Genomic DNA, 18,051 nt, shown 5'->3' with positions numbered 1-18,051 from the left:
GAGCGTCCCGAAGACGTGTTCGCTGCTGGAGAGATTCCCCGAAGCCACCGGCTGCAAGCGAGGACAGGTACGACTCAGCGGGGGTCCGCGGACCGGCACAGGAGTTTAACTTCCTGTGTTTACAATCCGGTTCTTCTTTTGAAATGTTCCATTTTGCAGCAAAAATTTAAAAAATATTTTGCAGAGTTTTTTGTGGTTTTTTTGCAGTAAAATTGAGTCACGTGATTTTGATTTTTTTTGTTTTTTAACCGACTAAATAAAGATATAAAGACAAAAGATGAGTCACAAGTAACAATATGATGATTTTAGGGCTAAAAATATCCCAAACTCTCCTGTTTGAACCCTTAAAACACCCTCTGAACCTCCTGACGTTCTGGTTCTGGTTCTGTCCAGATCAAGTTCTCTGTGATGCAGCCGGGGACCCACGTGTGGCCCCACACCGGCCCCACCAACTGCAGACTGAGGATGCACCTCGGCCTCGTCATCCCCAAACAGGGCTGCAGGATCCGCTGCACCGACCAGACCAGGTCATCTTCATCCTCCATCGTCTTCATCATCTTCATCTTCATGTCTTCTCTCGTTTCCTTTCTTGTCTTCGTCGTTTTCCTTCGTCAGCGCTATTTTTCTGAGCACTTTTTTTTTCATTTAGCTGCTCGTTCTTCGTCAGACGTTTTAACACATTTCTCCTCCTCTTCCTCACTTCCTGTCTCAGGACGTGGGACGAAGGTAAAGTCCTGATCTTCGACGACTCCTTCGAGCACGAGGTTTGGCAGGACGCCGACAGTTTCCGTCTCATCTTCATCGTGGACGTTTGGCACCCGGAGCTCACGCAGAGCCAGCGGCAGACTTTGAGCCCGATTTAGACGATGGAGTCTCGGTACCCGGCGAGGACAGACGGACAGGCCGGTTCTTCTTCTGTGGCGCGAGAGGAAGCGGGAAGTCCGACGTCTTCCTCCGTTCGTGGATAAACTACTAAACCTGCCGAAGGATCGTCAGCCTGAAGGATGTGATTAAACTCGTGTATTTTCCCCCGTTGTTACTACTGACCCGACAACAAGCTCCACTCACGCGGTACTTCTTTCAGCCCCATCTAGACCCGGTTCTGTTCCCACAACAACAACAACAACAACAACAACATGGATTTCACGTTTTAATTTGTAGCTCTGAGAAATGAAACCGTCTCCAAACGTCCAGAAACCAACCGGAGGAATCTCGTTAGAAATGTGATGAAGGACGACGCCTCGACCGTCCGCGACCACTTCGCACTTCGTCCGTTAATCCAGGCGGGTTTTTTCTCGGTTTCACTCTTTCATCACTTTTGCACATTAACAAGGTAACACAAGATGTTATAAAAGATGATTTATATTTATATTAAAAATAAAAACTGCAAAAAAATTGCAAATATGAAGAAATGTGTGTTTTCATTATTTCTTGAAGCAGCTGTTTGTGTTACAACCCTGTTAGGACGCAGTGTAAAATGTAAATAAAAACAGAAAGCAATGATTTCCAAATCACACAAACACCTATTTAATTAAAAATAGACCAAAGGCAACTTGTCAAATGTTGAAACTTCAATTTGATGGCAGCAACACGTCTCAAAAAAGTTGGGATAGGATCAACAGAAGATGGGAAAAGTTGCGTAACACTAAAAAACATCTGAGAACTAATCAGGCAGCACTGCATTAAAAAAAAAAACACTATTCTGGAGTGGAAATCACTGCATGGGCTCAGGAACACTTGTGAAAACCATCGTCTGTGAACACAGTTCATTGCTGCGTCCGCAAATGCAGGTTAAAACTCTCCAAAGAAGAAACCAGATAGAAACATCATCCTGTCCCAACTTAGGTTTTTTTAGATGTGTTGCTGACATCGAATTCAGAATGAGCAGATATTTTTCATAAAACAATAAAATGTCTGAGTTCCATCATCTGATATGTTGTCTTTGTTCTATTTTCCGTTAAATATGTGTTTACGTGATATTCAAATCATCACATTCTGTTGCAGTAAACCTCAAACAAATCAACACGAAAACATAATCGGAATAAAGAAAACGGAAGTCTCACCGTCCTGTTTTCCTTTTCAAAATAAAAGTCCCACTTTGAAAGAAAGCGCACTGCGACCACCGCGATGGTGTAAATGTTTACTTCTATACATTCATTGAAAGGAAATACATTACATTACAGTCGAGTGGAGATCAGATCACTGCTCAGTGTAGCCCTGATGATGAGTCAAACACACTGCAAAAAAAAATATGACAAACTCGCCAAGTCGCTCTTCTTGGTTGATTTCTTTTGTTTTTTTTTACAAATATCATCAACCTGCACATTAAACTGAAGTCTGAGTCATTTCTCCGGCAGGAAGTGATGATAACTTCAAATATCTCAGGATAAAATTAGCCCAGTGCGTCACTTTTTTTTTTTTTTTTTTTTTTTTTGCAGTGTGATAATACTTTAGTAACAATAATATACAATCTTCAAATAAGTTGGATTGAATAAAAACAATCTTTGCCTTCACAGCAGGAGAGGTTAAAGGTGAGAGTTTGGCATCCTGTGGTGTCGTCACAGCAAGAACTTTTTCACTCTGGTAGAACAGTTGTTGTTTTTCCATTTCCATGCACGTGAACTGCCGTCCGGTTATATTGTCGGTGCTGAGTCATCGTGGCCACGTATGCAGTGCTTTTATTTTGAAATACTTGTGCAAAGTCGGTGTAACTTAACGCGAGCTTGTTGTTGTACCCAAAAAAAAAAGGTGAAAAATATTCTACCAAAGTGAAGTTTTCTTTTCACGTCGTCCGACTAAATGTTTCCGCCTCCAACGTTTTACGATTCAAAAGTGAGTTTTTGTTGCCAAGTTATAAAAAGATTTGGCTGAAATCAAAGTATTTTCATTCTTATTTAGATACACGACGCTGATTAACAGGTGAAAAACATTAAAACATTTCAAGGTTTGGTTCCACCAAAAAGGATTATCTTTAAACTCAGATTTAAATTTAAGATTTAATTTTGAAACTTTTCTTTAAAGCTGCACTATTAGTTTTTTAACCACTAGGGGGCAGCACATCAAGCTGTAAAAAATAAACAAATCTGCCGTCATTACTCCACGTAGGCTATGTATTGTTTTAGTTTCACTCTTTTAGCTCGTTTTTGGTCTCCATCAGTGAGCGAAGCGACTTTTTGGGGGATTTCTCTCATCAGATCCAACAAGAAATAAAAAACCAAAACCAGCAGCTGAAGGACTGATTGCCATTTCAATAATATTTTGGTTATTGCAGCTTTAAACTATTTTACCTTTGAGAATATGTCATTTAAAAAATGTTTTTTTTTTTCTTCCTGTTTTTGAGTTTTCTTCAGAATCAGATTAATCAGGTGAAAGTTTTCTGAACATCCATGAATACGTCGTAAACAACAACTGCTGATGAGGAATTCGGCTAATGAACTGAAACCATGGCAACACATTACTTCCTGTTTACATCCCTGGAAGCATTGTGGGAGCTGTAGTTCCAATTATTCCCTCAATAGACAAAATCAATAATAGAATGATAAAATCTGTTGAAGGTTTTTAGATTGAATGAACTCTAAATCTTAGTTCAAATGAATCCTTGTTGGTGCAACGTGATCTCAAATGGTTCTTAATCCTATTTTTGATTGTAACTGTTTCGTCTTTCCGTCGTCTTCTTCGTGGCTGAAACTGGCGGCGTGACGTCGATGTGTTCTCTGAGGTTTTAAATATAGTCTCACCACATCCCGTCACGCTTCAACACGTCCGATTCCTCCGGCTTTTTGTTTGTTTGTTTGTTTGTTTGTTTGTGACTCGGCTCACAGAAACATCAGTGTTGGATGTGACGGCGGCGAAATGGCGAGCTGTGGACATCAGGACCGACGCTGCTGGCTCAGCTGGGAGGCATTGGACGGCTCAGAGACAGGACAGACTGTGTGTGTGTGTGTGTGTGTGTGTGTGTGTGTGTGTGTGTGTGTGTGTGTGTGTGTGTGTGTGTGTGTGTGTGTGTGTGTGTGTGTGTGTTCTTCATCTTCATGAGGACCCATGTGACTTGTCCAACGTGGTAGTGAGGACATGTCTGGATTGTGAGGACTTGTTGTCATTTTGTGACTTGAACTGTTCCATACCCGTTTGGTACTTCCTGTCAGTGTCTCTGACCTGAAACTGAAACTGAGCAGAAACTCGAGAGCTTCAGTTCCACCGGGAACGTTTTGTCCGAGCTCTAGTTGTCCTCTATCAGCTGTAGCACGCTAGCAGGGTTAGCGTTCAAAGCTGCAGAGTCCCACTTCTCGTTCTGATCGTCCAGAACTTTCGACTGGACCTCAAACTTCATTGTTAAGATGAACTTTTTATTGAATTTATTTAACACCTAAAAGTGTGTTTTCTTTTCGACCGTCTGCAGCGTTTGTTTTCCTGAACGGTTACTTTTTAGAAACGTAGACAATCAGACACTTCTGAATATTATTTATGTTATTTTATGCGTCTTTTTGTTTCCTTTGCTGCATCAAACCCTAAATGTTGTGTCCATTTGTTGGACAGTTCAACACATTAAAATAAAAACAAAATGAACGATGTTTTAAACATGAAGATTGAAATGTGTCCTTTAGTCTGTTTTTCCTTTAAATATAACAAAGTTTTAATTTTATGTTTCATTTAACCTGCTAGAGAATTTAATTGTATTTGTATTATCTGTTGTTAATGAGGGTCCTCACAAAGATAGAAGGGTGTGTGTGTGTGTGTGTGTGTGTGTCCCCTGTTCAGGAAGTTCAGTCAGAGTTCAGGTCAACAGGACGAGAGGACGCAGGTTAAATCCAGCAGCTCATACTGAGTGTGTTAAAGTGGGTCTTTAAGAAGTGTGTTGGAGTAAATGTGTGTGTGTGTGTGTGTGTGTGTGTGTGTGTGTGTGTGTGTGTGTGTGTGTGTGTGGTGTGTGTGTGTGTGTGTGTGTGTGTGTGTGTGTGTGGTGTGTGTGTGTGTGTGTGTGTGTGTGTGTGTGTGGTGTGTGTGTGTGTGTGTGTGTGTGTGTGTGTGTGTGTGTGTGTGTTCAGTCCAGGGCCAGCAGCGGTGTGCTGGTCTCTCTGTCCGTCTGTCGGAGAGTTCCTGCTTCCACCGCCGACTGAGACCTGAAACACAAACAGCTTCTGGTTTTCCAGCTTCCATCTTTACGTTAAAGGATCATTCTGCTTTATTTATTTCAGCCTGCTGTTTCGTAGAGATTCAGAGAGACGAGATTAAAACAGTCTTTCGAGGTAAAAAGCTCGAGCTCCCTGAAACCGTGACGTCACCCTTCGGTTTGTAGAGCAGGAAGTGACCATATTTGGACAAGCTGGGGGAGGAGCCAGAGGTGGATCTGACCGATCTGATTGGAAACCTGACGATACTACGTCCCGCCCACCGATATCTGTAACCTGACTGCACCACAGACCTGTCAATCAAACAGACACGCCCCCAAAAACAGGTCTTCTTGAATCTTCTTTTCTAATGAATGAGGGATTATGAGGACGATCAGACGTCATTCAAGGAAACACAGCAGGATGAAATGAAGCCGAATGAACCTTTAATGTCATTTCATCATGCATCTCCTCCTCACCTCTTCATCATGTCCTTGTCTCCTCCTCCTCCTCCACAGTTCTCCCTGACGTGCAGGGCGTCGTAGGTCAGCGTGTACTCGGTCTCGTCGTTGTAGTCGGGTCCGAGCAGCGTTCGCGCCCAGATGCCCATATCGTACGGCGGCAGCGTCCCGCCGAACTCCGACGGCAAGCACTCGGGCTGGATGAGCTGGTGGAGCGAGTTCAGGTTGTTGCCGTGGAGGAAGATCTGAGGAGGAGGAGGAGGAGATGGGAAAGGAGGGGAACAAGAGGAGAGGAGGGAACACGTTCCCTCAAAGAGATTTGGATATATTAGATTCATAAAAACAGTACGGACGGATGAGGAGAACATGGGGTCACAGTGACTTTGAACTTTGACCTTTGCTCTCCAAACTCTATTCAGTTCATTCTTGGTATTAAATTAATTTTCTTGCCAAATTTGAATAAATTCCATCCAAGTGTTCCCGAGATATCGCGTTCATGTGAATATGTCTAATTGGGGCTACAGTGACCTTGAACTTTGACCTTTGCCCCCCAAATTCTGATCAGCTCATCCTCGGTATCAAGTGAATGTTTCTGCCAAATTGGACCAAATTCCCTCGAGGGGTTCTGGACATATTTCCCCCTAAACTGGATCGGTGGCGTAAAAACAGAAAACAAATGGAAAGACATTACGAACAAAAACAAGAGTAAGATGGAGGATGGAAATATGTCTTCACCCGTTTCCTGGTCTTGTCCTTGAGGAAGGGTTTGATGATGGTGTACATGGCGTGAATGTACCAGGGCTGATTCACGAAGTGGATCCCTCCGAACCGGGCCGGGAAGCTGTCCTGAGGGGACGAAGAGGAGACGAGCAGATTAAAGTAAACTCGGACTCGCGGCCGGATGTTTTCCGCCGTCAGCGTTTACCTGAAGACCTTCGATGGCCAGCTTCAGGATGTTCGGCGTGAGCTTGGATGCCTGTTTGAAGGAGAAGTTGCTCCAGTCGATGATGAGGATGAAGCCGTTGATCTGCAGCTCCGGGTTTTCGATCAGAACCTCCAGAGAGAGCAGGATGGCCCGCAGGATGTCCGTGAAGGAGTTCCTGGTGGAGACAGTTGTCGGTATTAATCAGCCGGTCGATAGTTACAGCGAGCGTGACCGGCCTTCGGTCTTAACTACCGCTCTGGACTCGTCTCTAGTTTAGTCGAAGAACAGAAATGACTCATTAAGCTCTTCGTGTTTCCAATCAGTGCAGCGACAGATGAGTGTGTGTGTATGTGTGCTTGTCTATCCATCTTTCTGAGGACCGATGTCCGTTTTAGACCTTGTGAGGACATCGTGTTTCCGGTCTTCTCTTTGCAACCATGATTTTTACAAACGTTTGTTTTCAGTCTGTCTGAAATTAAACATCTGAAATGGAGATTTTGCTTGCTGGTATTCAGGATCTCCATCCAGAGATGATTCCTCAGCAAAATTCCTGAAATTTCAAATAGAGCCAGATCGTTGATCGGTTCTGAGATTAATCAATCGATCTCCCTAAACTGACAGAACTTCGGTCCGACTCTAAAATCAGTCGGAGGAAGATCGATTTAGGGTTCAAATCTGTGAAGTGTCAATGAGAGTCCTCAGAAAATATAAATCAACAGAAATATGAAATCATTTCAGTATTTTTAAGCTGTTTTCATCGTTTTATGTCAACGTAAGAATCGATTTTTAGATCGTCCAACTGCGAAGTTGTGATAGCCATTTTTTTTGTTCTTGTCATTTGATAGATTAAACATTTTGTGAACAATAGATAGAAGAACGTCGGTGCTTCACCGGCTCTGGTCCCAGTTGGAGGCGAACAGGATGAGGATTTTTCGGCCGTGTTGGTCCGGAGTCTCCAGCACGCCGGGGAATCCGTCCATCAACGCTCGCTTGATGCCGGGATCGTCCACCTGGTCAACACAGCAGTCACAACACGTTCACCTCAACACATGACAGATCGCTGACGGAGGGAATACGACCGCAGGAAACGAATAACAAACACTTTGAAGATCCACAACAGAGTCGGAGGCTTTCCTCCCTCCGTTGGTTAACCGCCGTAAAGGTCACTTCTACCGTGTCAAACCAAAACACGCTGCGACCTGTCGTTCAAAGTGTTCAAACCTCCAAAGCACAGACGAACCTTGAAGCTCTGGAACATGTCGAGGTTCTGCTGTCTGAACTGGAAGTACTGAGCCAGCAGTCTGAAGGTTTCCACCTGGTCGAACTTCCGGGCTCTGAGGAAGCGGAGGATGAAGTCGTCGTCGGTTCGCAGGAAGCCGATGTCCGGCCTCGTCACGATCATGTCGCGCACCTTCAGGACGCAGACGAGACATTTCAAACAAGGAATAACATCCTTCAATATGAAAACCAGAACAAACATTACAACACAGTCCAATTCACAGTGGAAGCGTCCTTCGCTCCAGAACTGAAGTCGGTGTCTTTATGAGGATTATTCCTTCAAGATTATTCGTTCGCTTCCTTTCCAGCACACGACTGAATATCGCTCCAACGTTAGCTTCACTTATTTCTTGGTCACATAGTTTCTGATTTCAATCATAATTCCACAAGTTTTCAATAAAACTCTGCAGACAACATTTAAAGACGCCCGGTAGAGTTCAAACGGAGGAGGTGCAAATTTGAACCAAATGTTTAAAAAGAAAATCCAGATTTTCGACTTTTATGTGACTCTTAAGAGTTTTTTGTTATTTTTAGATGAACAAACGGCACCGACTCATTTAGCGAAGCCCTGAAGGAGCCGTTTACCTGCTGGATGTCCTGATGCAGCGTGTCCGGGTTTTCGTTCAGCTCCAGCCGAGCCTTCTCCGTCGTCTCGGCGCTCAGGCCGGCGTGCAGGTGGGTCATCATGGAGTCCGGCTCCGGCTTGGTTCCCCAACGTCCCAAATGAATGCAGTTCCCTTAAATCCACCTGCAGACGTGTCCGAACACTTCCAACCTCCGAGTCCAAGACGGATTCTAGATTTTAGGATCCAAACAGTTTTTGTTGTTGAGTCTTTGGTGGCTCAGTTCTTTAAACACTTCAGTCTTTGCCCCTTTTTAAAAAATTTTTTTTTATCTCTAACACAATCGTATTTGCTGTCTTTGTTTGTGACGTCTTTGAATTTCCGATTTTCATAAAGTAGCGAGCGATTCACAATTCTCCGTCAGCAGAGGACAATCGTGTTGCGTATGTTATACAATCCGCTGGTTTGTTGTCCGACGGTCGCTGTGTTCTCGTTACATCGTCGTCTGAAGCTGAAAGTCTTCTAACTTTGGGTGGAAAAAAGAGAATCAGTTTTTTTTGGGGTTTTTTGGGTTTAAAATGTTTCAGAGACCTAAAATCTCGGTCATGTTTCGATTCCCTTTATTCTTAAAAAAATACAATCAGGTAAACAGACAGTTCTGTGAATGTCAGAGAAAAATTGGCATATTTTTTTTGTCCTAATTTTCCCCCGGTTCAGCTTCCCTCCTCCTCCTGCTGTCGCTCATCGCTCTGTCGGGTTTTGGTTTCAGGGTTTTATCGGGCCGCGTCGTCCAACCTCGAATGTTTCTTCATGTTGAGGCCGCTCGGAGTCGGACGGCGATGAGTCCCGTTGTTCTGCACTCGGTCGGACGTTCGGGAGGAGTCGGTCAGTTAAGGCAACTTGCTCCGAGGGAGGACTTTAACCTGGAAGAGAGAACAGATGAAGAGTTACCGTCCATGAAACTCTTCAACGTGATCAAAGACTGAAACCATTGAACATCAGAGCCTGAAGTACAACTGAGGTTCAGCTTTTACCAAACAGCAGATTTTACATCAAACTCTGTAAATCTTCAACAGAGAACCTTGAAAGTCTTCAGAAAGTCTACGGCGATGAAGCGACGAGCCGGGCGAGGTGTTCTGATGACATCACGTTTCAAGAGGGGCGGAGCTTCACCGTCCGAGACCGAAGAAGTCGTCAGGTCAGGAGACACCAGGTGGGTTTTCTTGGTGTCACCGTGAATTGGTCCCCCAGAGTCAGACTGTCAACACCGAGTTCCACCGGGACCTTCTGAGCTTCTGTTCTGGTTCGTAGTCTTCAGGTCAGTCTGGGTTTGGTGCTTCCTGTTTTAATATCTGTCTTGTTTTACTTCCTGCCCTTTGTATGATTGTTAAATTCATCTGTCCCTCGTTGTCCTTCCCTCCCTGCTGTATTTAGTCTGTCTGTTCTTCTTCTGTTTTTGTCACTTTGTTTCAGTTTCCTGTCTGTTGCTGCGTCTTTTAAAGCCCAGATAACACTAATCACCTGAACAGTGGGCGCCATGGCAACAGGCTTCTCCAACATGACATCACGCCGGCTCAGCGCAACGAACACTTTCTGTTCCCCCAAAATCGGATGTTTCTCTGCTCCAGTTTCAGGTCTGTGGTGAAATCAGAAATGTTCACGTACTGGTAGATTGACAATCGGTCTGTAGGATATTAAAATATAAAGCTAAAGAAAGAGTACGCAATAATTCAAATCACGGAATCATCAGTACAAGTGATCGGTCGTAATTGTTCACGAAGTAAATACGATTCGATTAAAAGGTGGGCTAGTTTTTAACCCGTCCAACAAACTGTGTCCCCTAACGACCCTGAAGCTACATTTTAAAACTAAGCGCCCTCTAGTGTTCGAATAAATAACGACTCAAACAAGGAACACGGTTCAGGTGACGTCTGTATAATGAGAGTTTTTCCATGACAACAACAAAGGAATTATCAACAACTTATCACTTATAAATTATTTTGTAATCAATGAAAATATCTTCCTATGATATTAAAACACGGAGGCTCATTTATGCCAAAATGTTTAAAAAAATATCTGCATGTTTAAGGAGTAAACATGAGAAGAATGATCTGTGGACACTTTGCTCTCCACCAGATTTCCTTTTCTTTTTTTTTATTGCAGCTTCTTTGTCTTTTTACTTTTTCCACTCAACATTATTTAAAAAAACCTTCATTTTGTATTCCAGCTTTTAACACCTGGGAGGGAGGGGGGGTGGAGGGAGGTCGGTGGCCGCAGCTGACCTCCTGCCCACCCACCGGCCTGCACCCCCCCACCCCCCCCACCCCGCCCCCAGCTCGTCCCCATCTGCCACTCGCATTAATTGTGTCAGATGTCGCCGGATCTGTGTGTCCACTGAGACATCGTGATGACAGAAAGCCGGAGACACTCCGATGTCCCGCAGGAGCTCCATGTTGTCTTCCAGGAGGAGATGTTTAAACAACCAACCCGAGCAACGTCTGAATCTTTGATGATCAAAGTGACCCTCATCATGTGAAGACAAGTGTCCTCCGGCAACAACATGCAGCAGCATCCTCTAAAACAAGTGAGCACCTTTTATCGGACATCTGCTGCAGTTCTGCGGCATTTTAGCGTCGTTTTAAAAAAAGAAAGAGAGAGAAATGTACCTGACAGGACACCGAGCTGCGAGGTGAGCTGCGTGAAGCCCGGCCGTCCTGGTTGGCCCGCGGTGCTGATGCTGGGGACGGCGGCGCTGGAGGAGGAGGAGGAGGAGGAGGAGGTGGTGGCCATCGGAATCCCGCGGACAAAAGAGATGTGCGTCAGATTTAACGAAAGGAAACGTGCAGAAAAACAAAAAAGCCAAAGAATAACAGCATTAAACGTCCCGGAGGCGTCCGAGAGGATGAAGCCCGTCCTTGTGAGTCCGTGTGGGCATCGTAACGCGCGAGGAGGAGGAGGAGGAGGAGGAGGAGGTGCGTTTTCACTTTGTGCTCCGAGAGAAGACGTCAGGATGCTCCGACACAGTCAAGTCTGTAGAATGAACCACACCGCTTCCGGTCACTATTTTCAAAATAAAACCCACAGTGACCAGATGAGATTCTGGCAGAAGTTAATTTTAACGCAATACATTTGACTCCCTCTTGAGCAGGACTGTTTCTATTCTGTATTTCTACTGCGTTACAACTCTTCAAGTATTTAAGTTACTGCTAATTAAACAGACACAACAAACACAAGTGCACCAATATTATAAGTGAGCGCTTTTATTTTTTTGTTACTTTAAGTTGGCCTATATTTTTATGCTAAAACTGAAATTGAAAGCTATTTTTTTTCTTAAGTAGAATTTCAAATTAATGCAGTAAAGTAAGAGTGACTAGTGTCTGTTTGTACATATTACATCAATGAATACGTTTCTTTCTGACTATTAACTCAGCCTTTTTTTTAAAATAAAAAAATACATACATTTATGTCTAAGATAGATATTTGAGTACTTGTTCTGAGTGCTATGTGCGTAACTTATTGTCCATCATTCATATTTATATTATTTCCTTGAAATGGTAAATCCTGTGCTTTTATTTTGAAGCCCCACTCCTGTGACTTCCGCTCTCGTTCATGTAAACACTCTGAGACTTGACACCTGGACGCTCCAGCCTGTTCTGATAGTGCGCGCTCCCGACTCAACCTGGACAGATTGTAGGTTGTACGGGCACGTGCACGCTGGTCGGCGCACGCGGGTACGCGCACATCCTCATGGATAAACTGGGTTACGTGTTACGACCTGTCCTGTTTGATGTGTTTTTCATTTAATTGTACATGAATGTGTTTATCGCAGCTCACATGGTTTCTGTTCATAACTACTCACACACATTTGTACAAACGTATTTATTGAAAACGTTTTGATCGTTTTGTACTGTCTGTTTACTCTTTATTTATAAACATTATTGTTTTGTACTGTCTGTTTACTCTTTATTTATAAACATTATTGTTTTGTACTGTCTGTTTACTCTTTATTTATAAACATTATTGTTTTGTACTGTCTGTTTACTCTTTATTTATAAACATTATCGTTTTGTACTGTCTGTTTACTATTTATTTATAAAATGATCGTTTTCTAACACATAAATGATCTTTAATCATGATACTGGTACAGAATAAATAACCTTCATTTATGGTGCAGCTGTACTTGTTTTTTCTATTCACATTTAAGAGCTGAAATCAGAATTAGAATTTTGTTTGGAAAATGATGATGATGATGATTGTTGTTGTTTTTCTATAGATTGCAACATGTATTAATCAGCTGTCAAACAATAAAAGACCTCCAGCTTTGGAGAGGCTTTTATTGTGAAGGGTCAAGTCGTCTTGTTATCCTGGACTGCGGTGTTTCCGGTCCGCTGTGGGATCTCCTCCTCGGTGAAGACTCCTCCCTCCTCGGTGAAGACTCCTCCCTCCTCGGTGAAGACTCCTCTCCTCGGTGAAGACTCCTCCCTCCTCGGTGAAGACTCCTCCCTCCTCGGTGAAGACTCCTCTCCTCGGTGAAGACTCCTCCCTCCCTCCTCGGTGAAGACTCCTCTCTCCTCGGTGAAGACTCCTCCCTCTCTCCTCGGTGAAGACTCCTCCCTCCTCAGTGAAGACTCCTCCCTCCCTCCTCGGTGAAGACTCCTCCCTCCCTCCTCGGTGAAGACTCCTCTCTCCTCGGTGAAGACTCCTCCCTCTCTCCTCGGTGAAGACTCCTCCCTCCTCAGTGAAGACTCCTCCCTCCTCGGTGAAGACTCCTCCCTCCTCGGTGAAGACTCCTCCCTCCCTCCTCGGTGAACACTCCTCCCTCCTCAGTGAAGACTCCTCCCTCCCTCCTCGGTGAAGACTCCTCCCTCCTCGGTGAAGACTCCTCCCTCCCTCCTCGGTGAACACTCCTCCCTCCTCAGTGAAGACTCCTCCCTCCTCGGTGAAGACTCCTCCCTCCCTCCTCGGTGAAGACTCCTCCCTCCCTCCTCAGTGAAGACTCCTCCCTCCTCGGTGAACACTCCTCCCTCCTCAGTGAAGACTCCTCCCTCCTCGGTGAAGACTCCTCCCTCCCTCCTCGGTGAAGACTCCTCTCTCCTCGGTGAAGACTCCTCCCTCCCTCCTCGGTGAAGACTCCTCCCTCCCTCCTCAGTGAAGACTCCTCCCTCCCTCCTCGGTGAAGACTCCTCCCTCCTCGGTGAAGACTCCTCCCTCCCTCCTCAGTGAAGACTCCTCCCTCCCTCCTCGGTGAAGACTCCTCCCTCCCTCCTCAGTGAAGACTCCTCTCTCCTCGGTGAAGACTCCTCCCTCCTCAGTGAAGACTCCTCCCTCCCTCCTCGGTGAAGACTCCTCCCTCCTCGGTGAAGACTCCTCCCTCCCTCCTCGGTGAAGACTCCTCCCTCCCTCCTCAGTGAAGACTCCTCTCTCCTCAGTGAAGACTCCTCCCTCCTCGGTGAAGACTCCTCCCTCCCTCCTCAGTGAAGACTCCTCCCTCCTCAGTGAAGACTCCTCCCTCCCTCCTCGATGAAGACTCCTCTCTCCTCGGTGAAGACTCCTCCCTCCCTCCTCGGTGAAGACTCCTCCTTCCCTCCTCGATGAAGACTCCTCTCTCCTCAGTGAAGACTCCTCCCTCCTCGGTGAAGACTCCTCCCTCCCTCCTCAGTGAAGACTCCTCCCTCCCTCCTCGATGAAGACTCCTCTCTCCTCAGTGAAGACTCCTCCCTCCCTCCTCGGTGAAGACTCCTCCCTCCCTCCTCAGTGAAGACTCCTCCCTCCTCGGTGAAGACTCCTCCCTCCCTCCGCAGTGAAGACTCCTCTCTCCTCAGTGAAGACTCCTCCCTCCTCGGTGAAGACTCCTCCCTCTCTCCTCGGTGAAGACTCCTCCCTCCCTCCTCGGTGAAGACTCCTTTCTCCTCGGTGAAGACTCCTCCCTCCCTCCTCGGTGAAGACTCCTCCCTCCTCAGTGAAGACTCCTCCCTCCTCAGTGAAGACTCCTCCCTCCCTCCTCGGTGAAGACTCCTCCCTCCCTCCTCAGTGAAGACTCCTCCCTCCCTCCTCGGTGAAGACTCCTCCCTCCCTCCTCAGTGAAGACTCCTCCCTCCCTCCGCAGTGAAGACTCCTCTCTCCTCAGTGAAGACTCCTCCCTCCTCGGTGAAGACTCCTCCCTCCCTCCTCAGTGAAGACTCCTCCCTCCCTCCTCGATGAAGACTCCTCCCTCCTCAGTGAAGACTCCTCCCTCCCTCCTCGGTGAAGACTCCTCCCTCCTCGGTGAAGACTCCTCCCTCCCTCCTCAGTGAAGACTCCTCCCTCCTCGGTGAAGACTCCTCCCTCCCTCCTCGGTGAAGACTCCTCTCTCCTCGGTGAAGACTCCTCCCTCCCTCCTCAGTGAAGACTCCTCCCTCCTCGGTGAAGACTCCTCCCTCCCTCCTCAGTGAAGACTCCTCCCTCCCTCCTCAGTGAAGACTCCTCTCTCCTCGGTGAAGACTCCTCCCTCCCTCCTCAGTGAAGACTCCTCCCTCCCTCCTCGGTGAAGACTCCTCCTTCCTCGGTGAAGACTCCTCTCTCCTCGGTGAAGACTCCTCCCTCCCTCCTCGGTGAAGACTCCTCCCTCCCTCCTCAGTGAAGACTCCTCCCTCCCTCCTCGGTGAAGACTCCTCCCTCCTCGGTGAAGACTCCTCCCTCCCTCCTCAGTGAAGACTCCTCCCTCCCTCCTCGGTGAAGACTCCTCCCTCCCTCCTCAGTGAAGACTCCTCTCTCCTCGGTGAAGACTCCTCCCTCCTCAGTGAAGACTCCTCCCTCCCTCCTCGGTGAAGACTCCTCCCTCCTCGGTGAAGACTCCTCCCTCCCTCCTCGGTGAAGACTCCTCCCTCCCTCCTCAGTGAAGACTCCTCTCTCCTCAGTGAAGACTCCTCCCTCCTCGGTGAAGACTCCTCCCTCCCTCCTCAGTGAAGACTCCTCCCTCCTCAGTGAAGACTCCTCCCTCCCTCCTCGATGAAGACTCCTCTCTCCTCGGTGAAGACTCCTCCCTCCCTCCTCGGTGAAGACTCCTCCTTCCCTCCTCGATGAAGACTCCTCTCTCCTCAGTGAAGACTCCTCCCTCCTCGGTGAAGACTCCTCCCTCCCTCCTCAGTGAAGACTCCTCCCTCCCTCCTCGATGAAGACTCCTCTCTCCTCAGTGAAGACTCCTCCCTCCCTCCTCGGTGAAGACTCCTCCCTCCCTCCTCAGTGAAGACTCCTCCCTCCTCGGTGAAGACTCCTCCCTCCCTCCGCAGTGAAGACTCCTCTCTCCTCAGTGAAGACTCCTCCCTCCTCGGTGAAGACTCCTCCCTCTCTCCTCGGTGAAGACTCCTCCCTCCCTCCTCGGTGAAGACTCCTTTCTCCTCGGTGAAGACTCCTCCCTCCCTCCTCGGTGAAGACTCCTCCCTCCTCAGTGAAGACTCCTCCCTCCTCAGTGAAGACTCCTCCCTCCCTCCTCGGTGAAGACTCCTCCCTCCCTCCTCAGTGAAGACTCCTCCCTCCCTCCTCGGTGAAGACTCCTCCCTCCCTCCTCAGTGAAGACTCCTCCCTCCCTCCGCAGTGAAGACTCCTCTCTCCTCAGTGAAGACTCCTCCCTCCTCGGTGAAGACTCCTCCCTCCCTCCTCAGTGAAGACTCCTCCCTCCCTCCTCGATGAAGACTCCTCCCTCCTCAGTGAAGACTCCTCCCTCCCTCCTCGGTGAAGACTCCTCCCTCCTCGGTGAAGACTCCTCCCTCCCTCCTCAGTGAAGACTCCTCCCTCCTCGGTGAAGACTCCTCCCTCCCTCCTCGGTGAAGACTCCTCTCTCCTTGGTGAAGACTCCTCCCTCCCTCCTCAGTGAAGACTCCTCCCTCCTCGGTGAAGACTCCTCCCTCCCTCCTCAGTGAAGACTCCTCCCTCCCTCCTCAGTGAAGACTCCTCTCTCCTCGGTGAAGACTCCTCCCTCCCTCCTCAGTGAAGACTCCTCCCTCCCTCCTCGGTGAAGACTCCTCCTTCCTCGGTGAAGACTCCTCTCTCCTCGGTGAAGACTCCTCCCTCCCTCCTCGGTGAAGACTCCTCCCTCCTCAGTGAAGACTCCTCCCTCCCTCCTCGGTGAAGACTCCTCTCTCCTCGGTGAAGACTCCTCCCTCCCTCCTCAGTGAAGACTCCTCCCTCCCTCCTCGGTGAAGACTCCTCCCTCCTTAGTGAAGACTCCTCCCTCCCTCCTCGGTGAAGACTCCTCTCTCCTCGGTGAAGACTCCTCCCTCCCTCCTCAGTGAAGACTCCTCTCTCCTCGGTGAAGACTCCTCCCTCCCTCCTCAGTGAAGACTCCTCCCTCCTCGGTGAAGACTCCTCCCTCCTCAGTGAAGACTCCTCCCTCCCTCCTCAGTGAAGACTCCTCCCTCCCTCCTCGGTGAAGACTCCTCCCTCCCTCCTCAGTGAAGACTCCTCCCTCCTCGGTGAAGACTCCTCTCTCCTCGGTGAAGACTCCTCCCTCCCTCCTCGGTGAAGACTCCTCCCTCCCTCCTCGGTGAAGACTCCTCTCTCCTCGGTGAAGACTCCTCCCTCCCTCCTCAGTGAAGACTCCTCCCTCCCTCCTCGGTGAAGACTCCTCTCTCCTCGGTGAAGACTCCTCCCTCCCTCCTCAGTGAAGACTCCTCCCTCTCTCCTCGGTGAAGACTCCTCCCTCCCTCCTCGGTGAAGACTCCTCCCTCCCTCCTCAGTGAAGACTCCTCCCTCTCTCCTCGGTGAAGACTCCTCCCTCCCTCCTCAGTGAAGACTCCTCCCTCCCTCCTCAGTGAAGACTCCTCCCTCCCTCCTCGGTGAAGACTCCTCTCTCCTCGGTGAAGACTCCTCCCTCCCTCCTCAGTGAAGACTCCTCCCTCTCTCCTCGGTGAAGACTCCTCCCTCCCTCCTCGGTGAAGACTCCTCCCTCCCTCCTCAGTGAAGACTCCTCCCTCTCTCCTCGGTGAAGACTCCTCCCTCCCTCCTCAGTGAAGACTCCTCCCTCCCTCCTCAGTGAAGACTCCTCCCTCTCTCCTCAGTGAAGACTCCTCCCTCCCTCCTCGGTGAAGACTCCTCTCTCCTCGGTGAAGACTCCTCCCTCCCTCCTCAGTGAAGACTCCTCCCTCTCTCCTCGGTGAAGACTCCTCCCTCCCTCCTCGGTGAAGACTCCTCCCTCCCTCCTCAGTGAAGACTCCTCCCTCTCTCCTCGGTGAAGACTCCTCCCTCCCTCCTCGGTGAAGACTCCTCTCTCCTCGGTGAAGACTCCTCCCTCCCTCCTCAGTGAAGACTCCTCTCTCCTCGGTGAAGACTCCTCCCTCCCTCCTCAGTGAAGACTCCTCTCTCCTCGGTGAAGACTCCTCCCTCCCTCCTCAGTGAAGACTCCTCCCTCCTCGGTGAAGACTCCTCCCTCTCTCCTCGGTGAAGACTCCTCCCTCCCTCCTCGGTGAAGACTCCTCTCTCCTCAGTGAAGACTCCTCCCTCCTCGGTGAAGACTCCTCCCTCCCTCCTCAGTGAAGACTCCTCCCTCCTCGGTGAAGACTCCTCCCTCCCTCCTCGGTGAAGACTCCTCTCTCCTCGGTGAAGACTCCTCCCTCCCTCCTCGGTGAAGACTCCTCTCTCCTCGGTGAAGACTCCTCCCTCCCTCCTCGGTGAAGACTCCTCTCTCCTCGGTGAAGACTCCTCCCTCCCTCCTCGGTGAAGACTCCTCCCTCCCTCCTCAG

At 48.4% G+C, this 18,051-nt stretch overlaps 2 protein-coding genes across 6 annotated transcripts in view; one reads left to right on the top strand and one right to left on the bottom strand.

The window, feature by feature from the left end:
• unm_hu7910 (un-named hu7910) overlaps positions 1–1,411 on the top strand; it is a 22,966-nt gene extending 21,555 nt beyond the window's left edge. For all 5 annotated transcript variants that reach the window (XM_069177576.1, XM_069177572.1, XM_069177571.1 and 2 more), the window contains 3 exons: positions 1–67; positions 394–527; positions 713–1,411. The exon at positions 1–67 is cut by the window's left edge and continues 25 nt beyond it. In XM_069177576.1, coding sequence (XP_069033677.1) covers positions 1–67; positions 394–527; positions 713–863 — 352 coding nt within the window. In that variant the 3' untranslated portion in view covers positions 864–1,411. The remainder of the gene's footprint in view (positions 68–393; positions 528–712) is intronic.
• Positions 1,412–2,126: 715 nt separating this feature from the next.
• Positions 2,127–11,354, bottom strand: LOC138215432 (clavesin-1-like). The gene is made up of 8 exons (XM_069177579.1): positions 11,002–11,354; positions 8,358–9,258; positions 7,735–7,905; positions 7,386–7,504; positions 6,495–6,669; positions 6,305–6,415; positions 5,588–5,814; positions 2,127–5,120 (listed from the first exon to the last, which is right to left on the bottom strand). Exons 2-8 carry the CDS (start codon positions 8,457–8,459, stop codon positions 5,042–5,044), a joined length of 984 nt encoding a protein of 327 aa, XP_069033680.1. The 5' UTR covers positions 8,460–9,258; positions 11,002–11,354; the 3' UTR covers positions 2,127–5,041.
• Between the last annotated feature and the right edge of the window lie 6,697 nt (positions 11,355–18,051).

Source organism: Embiotoca jacksoni, unplaced genomic scaffold (assembly GCF_022577435.1).
Source record: "Embiotoca jacksoni isolate LCO1_2020_lvr unplaced genomic scaffold, fEmbJac1.0.p SCAF_75, whole genome shotgun sequence".
Taxonomy (NCBI): Eukaryota; Metazoa; Chordata; class Actinopteri; family Embiotocidae; genus Embiotoca; species Embiotoca jacksoni.
Note: the sequence above shows the minus strand (reverse complement) of the source record. Positions and strands in the feature narration are given on the sequence as shown.